This window comes from Lycorma delicatula, chromosome 12 (genome assembly GCF_047948215.1).
Source record: "Lycorma delicatula isolate Av1 chromosome 12, ASM4794821v1, whole genome shotgun sequence".
Taxonomy (NCBI): Eukaryota; Metazoa; Arthropoda; class Insecta; order Hemiptera; family Fulgoridae; genus Lycorma; species Lycorma delicatula.
The window spans coordinates 47762755-47781871 of record NC_134466.1 but is presented as its reverse complement, the minus strand read 5'-3'; the positions used below and the strand labels follow the sequence as shown (position 1 = coordinate 47781871).

At 28.4% G+C, this 19117-nt stretch overlaps 1 protein-coding gene across 1 annotated transcript in view; it reads right to left on the bottom strand.

Annotated features, from left to right (window-relative positions):
• Positions 1-3710: 3710 nt before the first annotated feature.
• Zmynd8 (Zinc finger MYND-type containing 8) overlaps positions 3711-19117 on the bottom strand; it is a 186878-nt gene continuing 171471 nt past the window's right edge. The window contains exon 17 of the mRNA XM_075379370.1: positions 3711-3932. Coding sequence (XP_075235485.1) covers positions 3711-3932 — 222 coding nt within the window. The remainder of the gene's footprint in view (positions 3933-19117) is intronic.

Here is a 19117-nt window from a genome sequence, read left to right as displayed (position 1 = left end):
TAGAGTTAACATTACATATCTAATGAAATATTTTAAATGTATATATATATATATATATATATATATATATATTAATCTTGTTACACTAAATGAGGTTATTAATAAATATGTATACAAGTACATAAATGTATGTTTAACAAGTGTTTACTTGTGATGTTTACTTAAGAACTGTACATTTAAGTGATTTTCAAACATGGAAAAAGCAAGTCTAAAGTAAACTTTTTTTTAATATAAAAGGACACGTTACAAAAAATTCTTATTTAATATCATTTATAAATTGATGGTCGTGACCCAATTAAAATTCTGAGCATTTTTGTATTACAGTGTTTATAACAGCAAAAAATTTCCGTTTTAGTAAGAATAAGTAAATTTTAAACAAGGTTTAATCAACATTTCTTCAAAGATTTAACTACAGAAGAAATTCAAATTTCAATTATTGAGGAACTAATAAATGAGAATTAGCAAGAGTAGGCATAAAATATTGGGAAAATTAAAAGAGAAGAACACTTGGTTGAAAGAATTCTTAATAAAAACATAATAAGGTATTTACATATTTTTATCTCGTTGAACATTGCATATTTTACATCAATAACATTTCAACATTATATATTTTATCAGATAATCCTAATCTAGTAGAAACAACTATCGAATTTCTTAAAGAAAACACTGATGAGTGGACATAAAAAAGCAGTCTTTTTTATGGTTTTCTACAGTAAATATGTAATTAACAAATTTAATGTAATAAATATAAATCAAAATTACACATTTTCTTAAAGGGAAAAAACATGATTCAATTAATCCATCCTTTCTTCCAGAACATAACTTCAATATTAAGTAAAGTCTTACTTTACAGATCCTTTGACTAAAGGTGGTGACACCTTCAGTCACACACATATGAAACTTTTTCAATACACAACAGATTTTTAATCCTACTCCTGCTATTATATAATATTTTAAAAATTTTCACACATTTAAACGGGTACAATTTAATATAGCAGTTAAAGTAGGAACAAAAAACCTATAATTCCAAATAATATGGAGACATTTTTGAAAACGTTTAGAAGTTTATTAAATTGGGGTAATGAAATAAGGATTAAAAAAAAAATTCTCTTCAAATAAAAATTAACTGTTTTGGCCTAATAAATTTCTAAAAAAATATTTAAAATATTTCAAAAATATACTTAAAATTTATGTATTTAATAAAAATGTATTAAAACATAATAACGAATCAAATGACTTGTAAAAGTCACATTAATTTTAAAAGAGACAGATAAAAATAATTCTGTTTTGGTAAAAAAATAAACATACAAAAAATCTAAGATTACTTGAATAAAAACAATTTTTCAATGTAATTTATCAATGTCCATATAAAAACAAGAAATGATACATAAGTATGGCTCATTACAATTAACTATAATACTAGATAAATCTAATCCAGAAGGTCAGAATACTTTCAATGTAGAAAGTTTTTAATAAGAATTAGAAACTTTTATTTGAAGAGGCCAAAATCAGAAAAACATTGATCGAAGAAAGCAATGGAACTCTAACTCAAGACTGCATGTTTAATGAACTTCATCAAGAATTTTGTGGAGATGTAACAATATTACAACAGAAAAAAATACCTATTTAGTAAATTCATTACTTGAAATTCAATTCCTTAATCAGTGCAAGGAGGAAGACTGACTTGAGCAGACATAATTAGTACAACAAAAACTAACAACAATAAAGATACTACAAATAAAAATCTATCAGAAAAGAAATAATATAACTATAAACATAAAATATAATAATACTGATAATAATACAACTGCAACAATAATATTAAATTATATTAATGTAAACAAGAAAATAATTTTAAATCTATATAAAGAAAAAACACTACACACACAAAATTCCTTATAATATAATATTTTACACACAAGGGCAAGCTATAGTTACTGGAATGGCAAATACATCAATATATTTTTAATTATTCTAATAAAATATCAAAACACTCCTTAGTTTATAAAATTGAATTTAATCTAACTTTCTAAATATAATACAATCCCTATTATCTGGACCAATTTTGTGTCAGGATATTTTAATTTAATCATTTTTGTTTTAAATAAAATTTCAGGACCTCATTTTTTTATTTATTTTGGTCAACTTTTTATTCACAAGTTGGCACATTATTATGAAAATTAATTTAGTTTATTTTTCAAATTGGAAAATTTATAATTCCCAAATTAACTCATCAGTAAATTAAAGATTACAGGTTATAAACCAAATAATTATATATATAAATGTGTAGGCTATATACAGACTAATGCATCATACTGAGATCACTCACTGCTCATTTGAAGAAATGTATATACTTTACAATTTTTATGAACTCAATAAACTGTATGTTAATCCATAATTTTATGGATTTTCATCTTTCTTTCTTTTGCCTATTTAGCCTCTGGTAATTATCTTTAAGATAAAACTTCAGAGGATGATATATATGAGTGTAAATTAAGTGCAGTGTTGTACAGTCTCAGTTCGACCATTCCTGAGATATGTGTGGTTAATTAAAACCCAACCACCAAAGAACACTGGTATCCACAATCTAGTATTCAAATCCGTTTAAAAATAACTGACTTTACTAGAATGGATTTTCATCTGTTCAATCCAGATGAATCTGGGTATAGATTACAGATATACAGATACAGACCACCTTTTTTCGTACTAAACTTACATTAACATGATTATATAACTTAAAAAATTACTTACTGGAATAAAGACTTATTCCACACCGTGGACACCAAAAGCTTATGAAGTAAAGGGATTAATCTTTTCTTTTTTTTTTGTAATGAATATCTTTAATTCACAACCTCACCCTTCTTGGGGGCGAAGAAGTAATGAATATTTTGAATATCTTGACTTTCAAGGGATCCAGGGTCTCGATTAATGGCTTGATTAGCATTTTCAACCTACTAACTAATACCCCGTTTGAATTTTGAAAATCAGATGATTTTCTGGAGATATTATAAGATCACCCCATTCTACTTTCCAAAACAGCACCACAATTGTTAACAATTGATGGTGACTGGTCTAACCTCCAATGAGGTGAACGCATACCTCACCACTCTAACCTCACACACAGTCCCCACAAGAAGCCCACTATTATTAAACAGAATTTTTTTAAAATTTAATTAATATTATTTTATTTAAGGAAAATTTAATTCTATTATTTTTGTAATATTATTCATTCAACTGAATCGAATCATTCAGTACAAACCCAGCTCACAAAGTGATAGAGACTCACTGTTCACAGTTCATTAATTCAATTTATTAAAGCTTGTGCTTCAACCATCAAATCTCCACTACTACATACACACATATCAATATTTTTTTCAAGATTAAATATATCTAAAAACCTTCTCAGGTATGCCAACAAATATGGGTAAAAAACTGGTTGTGGTTTTTTTGTATATTCCGAACAAACACCCTCTTCTTCTTTATATGATAGTATAGATTAATTTTTTTATTCGTGTTTCTTTTGAAACATTCTTCTGTGCTTAAGATAAAATAAATTAGTACTGGTTACCGGTATATTAAATGGTTATACATCTAACCCCAACTTTATGTTACACCAGAAAAAAATTAATGCTAACCTGAATTTAAAATTCTTAAAACAAGATTTAAACATTACAAATGTATTTTATTAATACTGATGTAATAAAAAAATACTATACCTGAGGTAATGTAATACCAGGTGAATAATATGGATTTCCAGGTGCAGATGGATGACTACTAATCACAGTACTGTTGGGCTTTCTGTTATAAGTGGCAGCACCACATGGTGAAGTACTATTACATGGAGATGATATATTTGGCACACTTAGTGGCACAAAAGATAAGCTATTATTAGATGATAATTGTTGTTGTTTAGAAACACTACTAGGAGCACCCTACAACACAATCAACAATAAAATACAAAACATATTAATTTTGTTATTAATATACATATATATTTTTCTAAAGTCAATACTTATAAGATCCATCCATATTCCTCTGTACAAATATATTGTATTTTTATAATCAAAAACCAACTTGAACAACCAAAGTACAGAATTACAAAGTAAATGTAATGACACCTTATTTTTTTTTTATTCCAAAAGCACGTTTGTGGGATCCTGCATCATCAGTTGTAAATAAGATATATTTATATAAAACTACATACAATACATTAAAATAAATACAAAAGAATTTCTAACTTGATCAATTTTCAGACAGAATATGAAGATGACACTTATAAAAGCGGCAACAGATAGCAGCAAATTTTTAGATAAAAATTATGTCTATTTTTATCTAAAAACGTGCTGCCATCTGTTGCCAACATAATGTATATAAATAATGTAATTGAAAACCAAACATAAAAATTTTTATGTCTGATAGATAATTTTACATAAATATATCTTATATACAACTAATGATACAGGATTCGGTGAAAGTGCTTTTGGAATAAAAATAAGGTAAGTGTCATTTCATTTACTTTATAATTCTGTACTTTGGTTGTTCAAGTTGGTTTTTGATTATAAAAATACAATACATATATATATATGTTATAAACACTAATTAAATATATTTTCAATCATTAAAAACTATAAAAGACACCAATTGCTTGGAAATTGTTTTTAGAGAGGAACATTCTGAGCTTACTGGAATAACTGTGACATATTCAACGAATTATGTTCCATTTAATCAATTTGTAAATCATGTATTAGATATGTTAAGATCTAGGTTTTTAAAAACTGTTAAAAATTTGTTTAATGCTGTTTTTATGTGTCGTTTTTATGAGGTAATTTGCAAAAGTAATTTTAGTGTTTTATAAAATGCTTGAATGTGTTTCTTGTATCTATAAGTCAAATAAGTTGGAAAGATTGGTTATTTATAAAATCATTCACAAATACAAAGAACAAAGACAAATACTATAAAATATAACAAAATCAATTTTTGTAAATCACCTCATGGAAAAAGAACATTAGTCAATCATGCACAGTTACACGGTCAAGCCAATAACCACAACATGCAAATAGCACAATAAAGCTAAGATATCAACATAAATGAACAATACAAATTTTATAAACAATCTAATTTCGACAGAAGCAACATATTAAATGAACAGATGCAACATACATCAAGTGCATTATTCATTTACATAATTAGGGTAATAAGTTTTTAAGATGGGAGCAAAGCTATGAGATCTGTAAATAAAGTAATGAGACTGGTTCAGAAAAACGTTTTATTTACAATCCAATTACACATGGACTCGCCTTCGAAATAGTTCCCTTGGGAAGCCACAGAACACTTCAAACGGTTTTCCCACTCTTTCTAGAAGTGCTGTAACTCAGAAACCGCAACATCCTTCAGATGGTCAGTTAATTTTTTTTAAAGTTTTCAACTGTTCTGAAATGGTGCCCTTTGAGGTGGTTTTTTAAAGTTGGAAACAGGAAAAGTCGCATGGACTCAAGTCAGGTAAATAAGGTGGTTGAGGAAGTACAGGAATATTTTTCTTTGCCAAAAACTCATTAATTGTGAGTGCAGTGTTTCAAGGTGCATTGTCATGATGCAGCATTCTTTGATGGCTGGTCTCACACAGACAACTCTTTTTCACAGTCTTTACTGAGAAATTCTTGAAATAAATCATATTGATTTAGTCTGTCCTGTAGACAAAATCACCTTATGGACAATGCCATTACTATCACAGAAACAAATTAGTATAGTTTTGATTTCTGATTTGCTCATTTTTGTTTTTTTTGGAACTGATGAGTTTAAAGTGTGCTGTGTGTTTTCTGGGTCTCACTCAAATATCCAAGATTCATCACCAGTAATAACATTTTTTTAGAAAATAAGGATCAGTTTCATCAATTTGCCCTAGCAGATCGCAGCACCCTTCCATCCTGTTGTTTTTCTGTTCAAGAGTGAGGTTTTTGGGACCAATTTTCCACAAACTTTTTTTCATGTCCAATTTGTTTGTCAAAATTTGATGGACTGTGGTATGATTCAAATTCAATTGTTCTGCAATCATTCTGACAGTTAATTGCCGGTTTACCGTAACAAGTCTCCGATTCGCTCAACACTGTTGTCACTTTTTGACATTAACGGTCTTCCAGAGAGATGATCATCTGCAACTGATTCCCGACCATCTGAAAATGCTTAAAACCACCTAAAAACTTGGGCTCATGGTAGAGCATCATTTCCATACACCCTTTTCAATTCTGAAAAAGTTTCAATAGTATTCTCACGAATTTAACATAAAACTTGATTGCACAACGTTGCTCATACGTAGTATCACTCATTTTTGTAACACACAACAAAAACTTGTTCCACAAAAAGTTTGTACTTCTCACGTGGCATCAATAGATTAAAAATATTAATACCTAATATGAATCAGCTGTTCATGTAATCATACGTCTACTAGTAGTAACTTTACAGTGTTGCCACTTTGGCTGCCAAAAGAAAACTAGTCTCTTTACTTTGTTTACAGACCTCATAAATAGGTTTAAATGGCCTTTGAAAAAACAGTTTTATAATTTGAAAGAAATTATTTTTTAATAATTTTCAGAAGTTATCACGTTTCAACATTTTATTCAATGAGTACATTTGTCTTGTCTTTAATAACTGGTATTGGTTTCTTAAAACAGAACAGGATAAATATTTTCCTGTTGTTTCCTTGATGTTCCCTCAAAACATCAAGAAAATTATTTAATATCATTTATCTGCAGTCCTATTTTTTTTATCAAGAAGTAGGTTTCTTGCCTTTAGTATTTCATATAATGGCAATTTTTAGACTACGTATATTTTAATTTTAAATAAAGCTAATAAATTTAAAAGAAAAAACATATGTTATACTGAGATAACTGCTGAGTGTGAACTTAGATTTCTATAAATGAAATTCTCTTGGAATATTACTTTTAACAGATTTTTCACAAAAGAAAGTGGTTCTCAATTCAACCTACATTTATTTTTCCTTTAAGTTTATGCCTTTTTACCAAATTAATTGATCTCAATAGTTTTTTTATTTTGCAAAGAAAATTCCTTTACAGTAGTTTAGATAGTTTACGTTGAAACTATTTATGATGTAAAAATACATTTTATTTTATTATCATCACCATTTATTATTGATTATTGTAGCTTATTGATATACAGCTTGATGTCTTTCTGCTACTGTGTCTACATTTCTTTTCTTACATTTCTCATTTATCAAGACATGATTCTTTATATATCTTATGGTTAGTATCTGAAAGCCCAATGAATCTAAATTTTTAAATAAATATAAAATAATTAAACTTTAAAAAACTTAGAGAATAAAATCTGGTCCAGGTAAGATAATAAGAGAAGGAGATGGCAATGCATATAACCTAAGCAAACTATAAAAACAAAACTATTTGAAAAGCTCCGATTTGTTTCCTTTACAATATCAAAAACATATGAGATATTAAAAAAAACCTTTAAAGTACATCTTGTATTTAATCAAATTAAAGCATAACTTTGAAATCACAACTTAGATGACTCCTTTACTTTAAAAAGGAAATAACAATAAAAACAAGAACATTTTTTAAACAAATTAAGCGGTAACTTTCTCCTTATTATCGATAAAAATTGAACCATTTAACATTTTTGTTAAATCTCAAAAACACAAACGGCAAAACCTAAACTTATCACACTGTTTTACGTACTATGACTGTTTTTTTACTAATCTATACCCATTATAATTTTTTACTTACTATATTTTTTATATGTTATCATAATACAAGAACCAACAAAAAATACAAAACACTTTTATTTAAAATATTCAACTGTTCAAAAATCATAAATCCTCTGGGAACTTGGTAGAAAGGGTAAGGTGTACCAAAAGTTAACTTATCTGAATTTAAAAATTGATAACTACCTTAACAATCTAAAAAGGGTAATAAAAATAAGTAATAAGAGGAATTTCTTCAATAAGAAATTTTTAATTAAAAACAGCAGATTTTTCAATAAAAATCTTCTTACTACACAGGGGGCAATTGGTAAATTCTTTATAAACTTTGTGAGGTGGCTTATATTCAAATAATGTAATTTTATTGACTTGAAGCACAAACATTTTTGCTCTATTTCTTGTGCTTTAATTATGTCCAATTAGATTTCTTTAAAAAATTTGTCTTTCTTCAACTGATTATTGTATCATAAACAATGAAAGTCCGTTATTAGTTAATTGTAGATCTTTAAACGACTGAAAACCAGTTTCATACTTTCTAATTCGTATATATATATATATATAACTGCTTTCTTCTGTGGCTTAAAAATAAAAACTCTTTGTAATTTTTATTAAGATGATAATTTCCAAAAGAGTTAACTATTATACATGAGAAATGATCAATTAATTCAAACAATTAATTTACCAATTAAATTTAAATAATCTAATTTAAAAAATTCAAATATTAATTTTTGGGTTAAGATATATCTGAGCTCATTGTTTTAGCATATATAATTTACACGGTCCTTCCAAGAGAGATAATAATAAATCACTACATATAAGAAATTCACTAGCGATGATTGTTTAACAGTATTATCAGGACATAAACATTACTTTCTTCTTGTTCATTTGAATTTATTTCTTTTATTCATTAATAAATTAAACTCAGAATCTGAAAAGAGACAAATAAATGGTTTTAAAAGTCGATCTCTAATATATTTATAATACAAACACTGAATCATATAACAAAGTTACATCAAATAAATACTCATCTTAATTGAAAGTAGACCGATATTAATTTCTGATATACAGGGCGATTACAAATGAAATATAACACTTTCAATGATTTATAAAAACCTGTATTACAAATATTATGTTTTTCTTAAGATGTACATTGCAATGTGTTCAACTAATGAACAATAAGCCCCCCCCTCCACCACGGGCACAATGAAATGATGATGATGATCTTTGTGACATGTAAATGAGATGTAGTCTTCTACACACTCAGGCTGACCATACCTGATATTGGTTAATTGAATCCCAACCACCAAAGTCATCAGTATCCACTGTCTAACATTCAAATCAGTATAAAAGTAACTAACTTTTACCAATGTCGAAAATTAGCTGTAACAGACAAGTTAACCACTAAACCAGCCCAGTGGTCTGATCATATTTTACAAACATGAAGATTATTATTTACAACATGGTTTTAAAGGAAATTTCTTAATGATCATATCTATAAATGCTCTATGTGCACTGTGAGTCTGTAAACATGATTATTCAGTTCATTCCAAATACATGAAAGCATATCCACATGTTGTTTTATGCCAACTATATCAATAAAAACAAGATGGGAGAAAACTTGCCTTTTATAAAATCTGATAAAAAGTAGATGTAATGTTTGAACTCCTACATACTTTGAGCATAGTTTGAACTGATATAGCCATGTATCAACACCATGTTTTAATCAATCGTACGACAATCTAATATCTTGGAAGGTGTTTAATCAGATAATTTTGTATATCTATGTAGCAATGAGGCAGATCTCCATCTTATACAAGAATAAAGTTCTCAGTCTTCATTGAGTTAAGGCTAACCATTCCTTTAACAGTTACTTTATTCACTTTCAGTTACAATGTGTTTGCACAAAAAGAATAGTCCGTTTAACTGTTCAAGAGAAGTAGCACAAAACACCTTCTCTTTAGACAAACTGTGAATATGCTGTACAATCTCTCTCTAGGGTTTTTTGTTCCCCAAATTTGTATGTTGTGTTTATTAGGATTTTCGCTAATATGTAACATTCTAATCATCAAAAATTTATAAGTGACGTAAGAAACTACTGTCTTAACACGTTCCTAAGTATGTAACAGAAATCTTTAATCAAGACTTTTATCACTGTCACTTTTTATTAACTGTAATTTATAACCCATCATTTTTTATTCTCCACATCATCAGTTTCAAAATTTAATTCTAAATATCGCTAATCTAATTCAATTACACAAATACATTGGCATGTGGCACAAACATCAAAATTAATTTATAATTCTGACATGGGAAGTCTTCCAGAAAATTTTCTTTTTTCATAAATACCCTGGGTTTTTTTAATTACTTTTTTTTATAGTCTTAGATCTTATTGACGAGATTTTAGTCTTTTATTCTAAAATTTCACTGCATTATAGTAAGGCTTAGTTTTGGCTAATTTAAGCACATAAAAAGCTTTCTCCATAGATGTGGCAGTTATTTTTCCAGACTAGTTATGCAACACAATAATCAATATAGATAACATCAGCAGTGTACTAATTTAAAAACATTTTAGTTACCGATCTTAATATATAAAACTATGTTTATAAACCAGAAAAAGTAATTATTTCATTTATAATCACCCTGTGAATTAATATATTAAGATCATTGAAATATAATAAAAATAAAACTGGATCTAGTATTGAACCTTCTGGTATAAATTGAGACTGTAATTTATAAATAAAGAAAATAATTTTGTCCTTTTTGTTTTGTCTTGTTGGGATTAAGATGTGCACTGTCAAAAGCTTTTCTTAGATGAATACAGTTATTTCTTGATCTATTGTATCTATCACCTTTCTTATAAATTATTATATCACTCTTTTTAGATTTTAGTACAACTCAAGCTGTTTATTATGTAATGAATTAATATTTACAACTTTCAAAAATTTTTAAGAAATGGAAAATACTTATAGGTATCTAACTTTCTGGACTTGATTGATTATTAGCTTTACGTACAGGTTTACTTTTTACTATCTTTAATTATTAATATGGTTAATAAGGCTACTATTTTTTTCTTAATTTAATTTTATTTCTCAGGAAAGGACAGTATATTGTATTACAAACAGTTTTTCCAACTTACATGTTCATTTATAATAAAGAATATAGAACAATTTGTTACTATACTTTTTAAGTACACTATAAAGCCAAGCAATATAAGTAAGATTACTTTCTTCAGATGTTTGTATCATTTTTACAACAAAAAATTATAAATAATTAGAATAATAAATGAAAATAATTTTCTTACCTTTTTTGCTCAAATATAATTTCAAATTTAGTTTATCAGAGAATTAATAAAATCTTTTCTTTTAAAATACTTCCTAAAATTTTAAAAACAATTTTCACCAACATAATACTTGATTTTGTCTAAAAAAAAATTTAATGACAGGATAATTCTGCTTGTAATACAAACTATGTAAAGTTTATAGTACTGAGATTTGCTTAAAATAGGTTCAGAAAACAAAAATGTTTAAATAAGTTTTTTGTTTAATAGTTGACAACTACTTAGTAATAACCTAAACACTGGAAAATTTAATAAATACTAATAATTTTACTTATGGTTTTCTTCTATAAAAAATTTGCACACTTAATAAAATATGAGGGATATTCAATAATTAACAAGACACTGATGTAGAGAAAAAACGGTTCAATCACAATGAAATTTTTTGTGGGTCAAGTTGGCAACCTTGTGAACACATTTAATCAGTTGTTCAATTATAATTAATCTAAACATAACCTCTTTTGTTGATTTTAGAATGTTAGCTCCACTTGAAATGTGTACATCAGAAGAGCAATGTTCAGCAATATTTTCACCATTGTGAAACCAGTGGAAATTTACTCAAGAATGTTGAAACAGTATGGAGAAAAGTGTTTAAACCGCTGTAGTGTGTATAAGTGGTGGAACATTTTAATTCGGGCAGAACAAGTGTGACTGATCTCCATCACCTGGAAGACCAGTTGAAGTTTTGACTACCTAGCTGCAAAATCGCATAATCTTATTCACGAAGGCAGACAAGTCAAAATTTCCCAAATTGCTAGTTTGTGTAATATTAATGTTGGAACCACGCATTCAATCATTCATGATGTGCTGAGTTATCGCAGTTCAAGATGGGTTCCAAGACAGTTGACTAAAGCCCATAAAGACACCCAGATTCACATTTGTTCCGTGCTCAAAAATGGTTTGAAGTGGGAGTTAGACTTTCTAGATTGTATTACCTGTCTACCTATTGTATTACATTTCTACCTGTGATGAAACAGATACACTATTTTGAGCCTCAATCTAAACGCCAAATCTTGAATGGAAACATCCGGATTTGCCTCAGAAAAAAATTTCAGAAGTCACGCATCAGCCAGTAAAGTAATGATGGTCTTCTGGGACTCACAAGGCACTATAATCAGTGACTATTTAGAACAACATACTGTGAACAGTGAGCACCATTCCAACTTGCTCCAACAGAAAGTGTGACCCGTGATAAGCCGAAAACATCAGGGCACTCTCCCAAAAGGTGTGATTCTCTTGCATGACAATGTGCACCTCCACATCACTTAGAGAACAGGAGAAATGCTTGAGAAGTTGGGTTGGGAGATGTTGCCACATCCTCCGTACAGCATATACCTCGCACTGTCTGATTTTCATTTGTTCGGCCCACTCACAAGACTTTTTAGCGGCAAGAAGTTTGACAACAATGAAGCGGTACATGAAAGGTTCAAACAGCAAGGTTTGAATAGCATAGAAAGACTTCTATGCTGCGGGAATCAGAAAAAGCTCACAAAACAGTTGGACAAATGTCTAAATGTTGCTGGAGACTATGTTGAAAAGTTGTGTAAGTTTCATTGTCACAGAATAAATCATTTTATTTCTACATCAATTTGTCTCATTAATTATTGAACTTGTCAACTTGTGTCATTAACTTATTTAACTATGTTTTTTCAAGATTTGTTGAATTTATAACCCATTTTTTAAAATGTTCGCTATTGTAATAAATTTTTACTTTACAGGATAACTAAAAAAAATAAAATTGTTAAAATTAATCTCTAAATTTTATAACAGCTACCATTTTACTACTCAAATCTTGAAATTTAGCTGTCATGCAATAGCAGAATGGGACACATCATGCACTTGCAATTAAAATTAACTTACAGTAGTAAGAATAAATAATTATGTCACTTAAAGTTAATATATGACAAGTGTTGTTCCTTTAGAAAATACAGTTAATATACAGGTCTGGAATTTTAATTGGACAGATTTAGTTTTGGAAAAAGAAACCTGGAGGTGGTATAAGAACTCTTGCATATCAGAAAACATCAATGTTGTTAGAACTGTTTTCAAATAACCTATAATATTTATTTTATCATCATGTGGTCTTTTTAAATTCAGTCTGTTCTGAATTATTTTTTAAGACTTTAGTACTATAGAAACCTGCTGGGGGATAATCTAGTGGTTAAACTCATCATTGCAAAATCACCTGATTTTTGAAGTCGAGAGTTCTAAGGTTCGAGTTCTTCTAAAGGCAGTTACTTTTATATGGATTTGAATGCTAGACTATGGATGCCTGTGTTCTTTATGGGTTGGGTTTTAATTAACATCACATCTCAGGAATGACCGACCTGAGTTTGTTTCATAGTACATATTTACCAGTACATTTGTACTGGTGTTTAATGTTAACTCAAATCCATTTATCATTGTTGAGTAGAACCCAAATTCATAACGACTTGAGCATTTTAATAAACTTATTTTTGTTTGAAATAAAATGGAATTCTTAACAGCTGTTGTTTGTAAATATCACGTCAAATAAATTTCATGCTGACATTATAGATATTAATACTGTTATTTATTAATTTTGATTAGAAGTAGAAGTTTTGTCATGTCATATTTTACACATGACTTTAGTTAGAGAAAAAAGGAAAGCGTTAGTTGGTGAAACAGAGGTAGTCAATGGCGATTAGCAAAATATTATATTTTCATTGATCACCAAAATTAAGGATGATATATGCGAGTCACCAAATGATTAGAGGGCAATTTTAGAAAGTATAACCGCAACAGTCAAGATACATTATAGCAGCAAAAAAGAGGTTTTTCAAAAAAAGATTTCACAATGCATGGACCAAAACATTTTACAAAGGAATTAGTGATGTAGTTTCAAAATTACAGTGATCCAGCATTACATTACTCCAACTTTTTCTGGTAAAGTTTATCTGATAAACCTATGAATATTTTAATTAATAAATCTGAAAAATATATTCATTATAATAAAAAAATTGAACTTCAATTAAACTGAAATAAAAATAAATTTTTTTATCAAATATCTACCAATTTATTTAAAAGTTATTTACATTGATTTTTTAATACTGAAAAATAAATAAATATAAATATAAAACACATTAAATATTAAAAAAGTTGAATTTTTTTAGTATAATACTTACATTATTATTATTATTCACAATTTTTACTCAAAAAAAATACAACATACAAATAAATAAATATTTAATGAATTATTTCTATAATAGTATTTATAAAACAAATTATTTAAAAATATTTATAAAAAAAACACAAATATCTTTTTAACTTTTTTTGTTTTTAAATTACAATACAAAAACTGATGTTGATAATAAAATTATTATTACTTGATTAAACAAAAAATAACATTTCTTTACTTGTTTACAAAATAAATTAAACATTTGTATAATAACAAATTCTTTAGTGATAAATAAATTTATATTATGTAATATTTATAATCACTTTTAGAAATATATTGTTTTTAATACCAATGCATAGAAATGAATATTTGAATGAAAATAAAGTTAATAACAGAGAAAACATCCAGTTTATGTAGGAAAGGTAGATATTTTAAAGCAATACGAGAAATAATTATTTGCTTCTTTTTTTTTTTTAATCAGCAAATCCTAATATAATTTCTTTATCTAATGAAAATCGATTGGATGAAAGATAATTCAGTCAGAAAATTAATGAATCCAAAAAATTAGTAATCACTTCAAAAATATATGACCAGGATGCTATTTCTTTAAATTAAGTTAAAAAATTATAAAATGAGTGTAATAATGTATAAGAGTTCAAAATTTGTTTTGTAATACAGTAGAACATCAAAACAAGATTAATATGTCCTGAGAAAGTGGGAGGTAACCAGTAATGTTGAATTTCGTAGTGTATATGCTAGTTGATTGTTTAACCAACACAGAGTACAATCAACATTCATTTCAGTATAAAAAATTTATAGTTTGCATATGAAATTATACACTAACATAAAACAAAGTGAACAACCAGAAGAGGAGGTTGTTACATAATTGTTATATACATTAAGCCTAACTTATATGGAAAAATTCCCAAGATATGCAAAAATAAAATAAAAAGTTTTAAGATATCTCTGCTGGTTATGTTCGTATTTTAAAAGCATTTCTATCTGTAAGATCCAGATAAGTAATTACTCTCTCTCCTGATTTTTATATAAAACAAACTTTTTATAAACCACAACCACAATAAAAGAAAAAACTGGACAGGCAAGAAAATAGGTGGAATTTGAAAAAAATTTCAAAGATACAACAGCAAAGAAAAATCCTTTATTAACATGTTAGTTTTTAATGAAAAATTAAGTGAAGGAAAAACATTGTAAAGGTATAGAGAGAAATGATGAAAGGAAAAGCGTAAATGATAATCACTGTTTTGTCAGCCAAGAGAATAAAGGCATAAAGATGTGAAATGGAAGAGAAGATTTTAAATTAGAATTTTTTAATTAAAAATTCTTTGTAAATGAATCTGTTGGCGAAAATATCTAAAATTTTCTACAAACTATTACCAAAACGGGCACTAATTTATTTGAATTATATTAAGCTTCTGAACTGTTTCAAAATGACCATAACATACCCTGAAGTTGATTCTCTGTTATAACTTCAACGTTTGCATAAAATGTATGTAATAAATCACTATGACAAAACGTAACACCATGTTTTTTTTTCTTTACACTTCTAATATTTCCCCACAAGCAGATGAAAAAACCTTATCACAATCAAGTAACGACACCGACAAATTAAAGAATAAAAACATACAATCAATCAAAAAACCCAACGACAAAGACAAGAAAAGATCACTCAACATAGGAGGAAATATTAGTGAGATTAAAAAAGATTTTACAGTTGTGAAGAATTCATCCTAATTCCAACAGGAAGGCTGTAGAAAACAGAGGGAGCCAAGTTATCAGAACACAATGCCACTGGCGCCAACTGCAACATCCGAATTTCCCTTATTTTAATTAAAATTTTCTGTTAATATTAAAAACTATTTTATTTAATTACACTATTGTAATTTTATACGTTAAAACTTAAAATACTAATTAAAACAAATATTATTAATTTTGGAAATAGTGAATGTTAACTGATATGAAAAAAGATTAATAATAAAAAAAAATAATCATAATAATGGCAATGAATATATTATGAACTATCCAAATAATATAAAAATTTCCTACTCCTCTCTGAATTTGCAGAGAATTGATGCAGTGGATTATTTACATCAAATATAACACCACTAATACATTTTCTGATATTTTTTTAATATTAAAAAGTACAGTTAGTAATTTATTATAATAATAAAGGTCATGCATTTAACCAAAAACTTAGGATTTCATACGTGGAAATATAACACAGTCTGACTGGTTATGAGTAATGACGCAAGTGAAGTACAAGGGCTGTTTTTTTTTTTTTTTAACCTCTGATCGTGCATCTAAGTAAACCAGAGTTAAGCGAGAGCAGGTCTGTACATCATGTGATCGTGCCCCCCCCCCCCTACTGCAACCTCTGCCATTACCAGCTCCATTGCATCAACTGAAGCCGAGCTACGGGCAATTGAACATTACCACTATGATCGATGCTCCGATTACTTTTATACGGATTTGAATACAAGATCATGGTTACTGGTGTTCTTTGGTAGTTGGGTTTCAATTAACCAAACATCTCAGAAATGGTCAACCTGAGACTGTTCAAGACTACACACTTCACTTACACTCGTACATATCATCCTCATTCTCTGAAGTAATACCTGACGGTGATTCCTGAAGGCTAAACAGAAAAGAAAGAAAAAAGTATCTACTGAAATGCTGGATGGTATAACAACTTGCACACAAATGGTCGGCGTCAATCCAATTTTTATAGATGGTACTACAGTATATGGAGACATTCAATGTAACTTACGGACAGAAAATTTGAAACCATAAATGATCAAAAGATATACAATTTTTCATCGAAGATCATCCTTTCAACAAAACAACAGTCATTAGTTGAAGTAGTAAAAAATAAATACAAAATCTTCTGAAAAACAAACATAGGTAGTCTTTCAGTGATAAATATTGAAAAAAATTCAATAACATTACCTTTACAATCTAGAAAATATGCATGTAAGTGGGTGCTTTGTAAGAAAAACTTCTTCGTAAATTAAAAAAAGCACCATGTTGCAGAGTATAAACTCAAAGTCACCTCAATTGTTGCACAAGTTATGTCCAAGCAATAATTTACAATTATGAGTATGCCATCAATACTCTCAAAGAAACTGATGGCATTTTATTTTATCATGAACATTCCCTAAAAGGAAACATTTATAATTGTGGGTGACATCAGATAATTAAAACATGTTTTTTTATATGTAAATAATAAAAGAAAGGAAAAATTAACCTTTTCCAGGCAGAATCCAAAATATTGAACTTGACAATTTATCTTTTAAGATTGTGATCCAATGAGATCTTTTCCATTATCAAAGGCTACTGATTACATTGTTATTAATAAATAATGTTAACCCATATGATTTTTAAAATAATTTAACTTTTTAATGATAATGTTATGGTATAACCTTTAATTAGAATTAATAATATTTTTTCATTGTTATGAAGTGTTCCATAGCATATATTCAATGTATTATGTCGGCTGCTATTGCATAGTACCCTAATAGCCTGCATATCCTTGTTATCTTCTTTTTGTTTTTGTTTAGCCCTCCAGAACCATCATAAGGTGTTACTTCAGAGGATGAATGAGGATGATGGATGATATATGTATGAATGTAAGCGAAGTGTAGTCTTGTACAGTCTCAGGTCGGCCATCCCTGAGCCATGTGGATATTCTTATTATCTAAATTTGTGTTTGATTATAGTCTCTAATTATTTCCTTGAAATCTATTTTGTAATGAAACCTGTTTGATTTCTAAATTAAAGTTTTTACGTGAACTAAAAATTTATATTTTAAAGTGTTTTTGTAATTTTTTAGGTATAAATACCTTACTGTTAATGTTGTAAGTGTTGTTACACCTGTGCACCATAATTATAACTGCATTGTGACAGTTTTTGGTTTCTATGTTTACTATGTATATATCTCTCCCTCTATGAATCATGAGACCTTGCCGTTGGTGAGGGGGCTTGGGTGCTGCGATACAGAACAGCTGGACCAAAGGTGCAACACCATATCGTAGAGGTATCTGTTGAGAGCCAGACTAAGGAATGATTCCTGAAAGAGGACAGCAGCTCTTTCAGTAGTTGTTAATGGTATAGGTCAGGACAACTTAAACAGCCATATCAACATCACTCAATCCTCTGAATACTGCACAGCTGAAAGCAATGGAAAACTACAGCTGCTTTTTTCCAAGAAAATGTAGCTCTCTGCATTTTCATATAAGAATGATGGAGGCACCTTCCTTGGTAAAATATTCCAGAGGTAAACTAGTCCCCCATTCAGATCTCCGGGTGGGGGACTACTAAAGAAGGAAAATTAAAAAATAACATTCTACAAGTCAAAGCGTGAAATGTTAGAAGTCTAAAAAAGGTTGGTAGGTTAGAAAATTTAAAAAGGGAAATGGATAGGATAAATGTAGATGTAGTAGGAATTAGTGAGGTTTGGTGGGAAGAAGAGAACGACTTTTGGTCAGGTGATTTTAGAATAATTAACTCAGCATCAAATAATGGCAGGCAGGAGTAGGTTTCGTAATGAACAAGAAGATAGGGAAGAGAGTGAAGTATTTCAAAATGCATAGCGATAAAATCATTGTAATAAGGATAAAATCGAAACCTAAACTGACAACAATTGTTAATATCTATATGCCTACAAGCACCCATGATGATGATGAGGTAGAGTGTGTATATGAAGAAATTGTAGAAGCAATTAAACACATAAAAGGAGATGAAAATTTAATAATAGTTGTGGATTGGAATGCAAGCATTGGAAAAGGCAAGGAAGGAAATACAGTGGGAGAATACGGGCTGGGCAAAAGGAATGAAAGAGGGGACTGACTTATAGAGTTTTGCACAAAGTATAATTTAATAATTGCCAACACCCAGTTTAAAAATC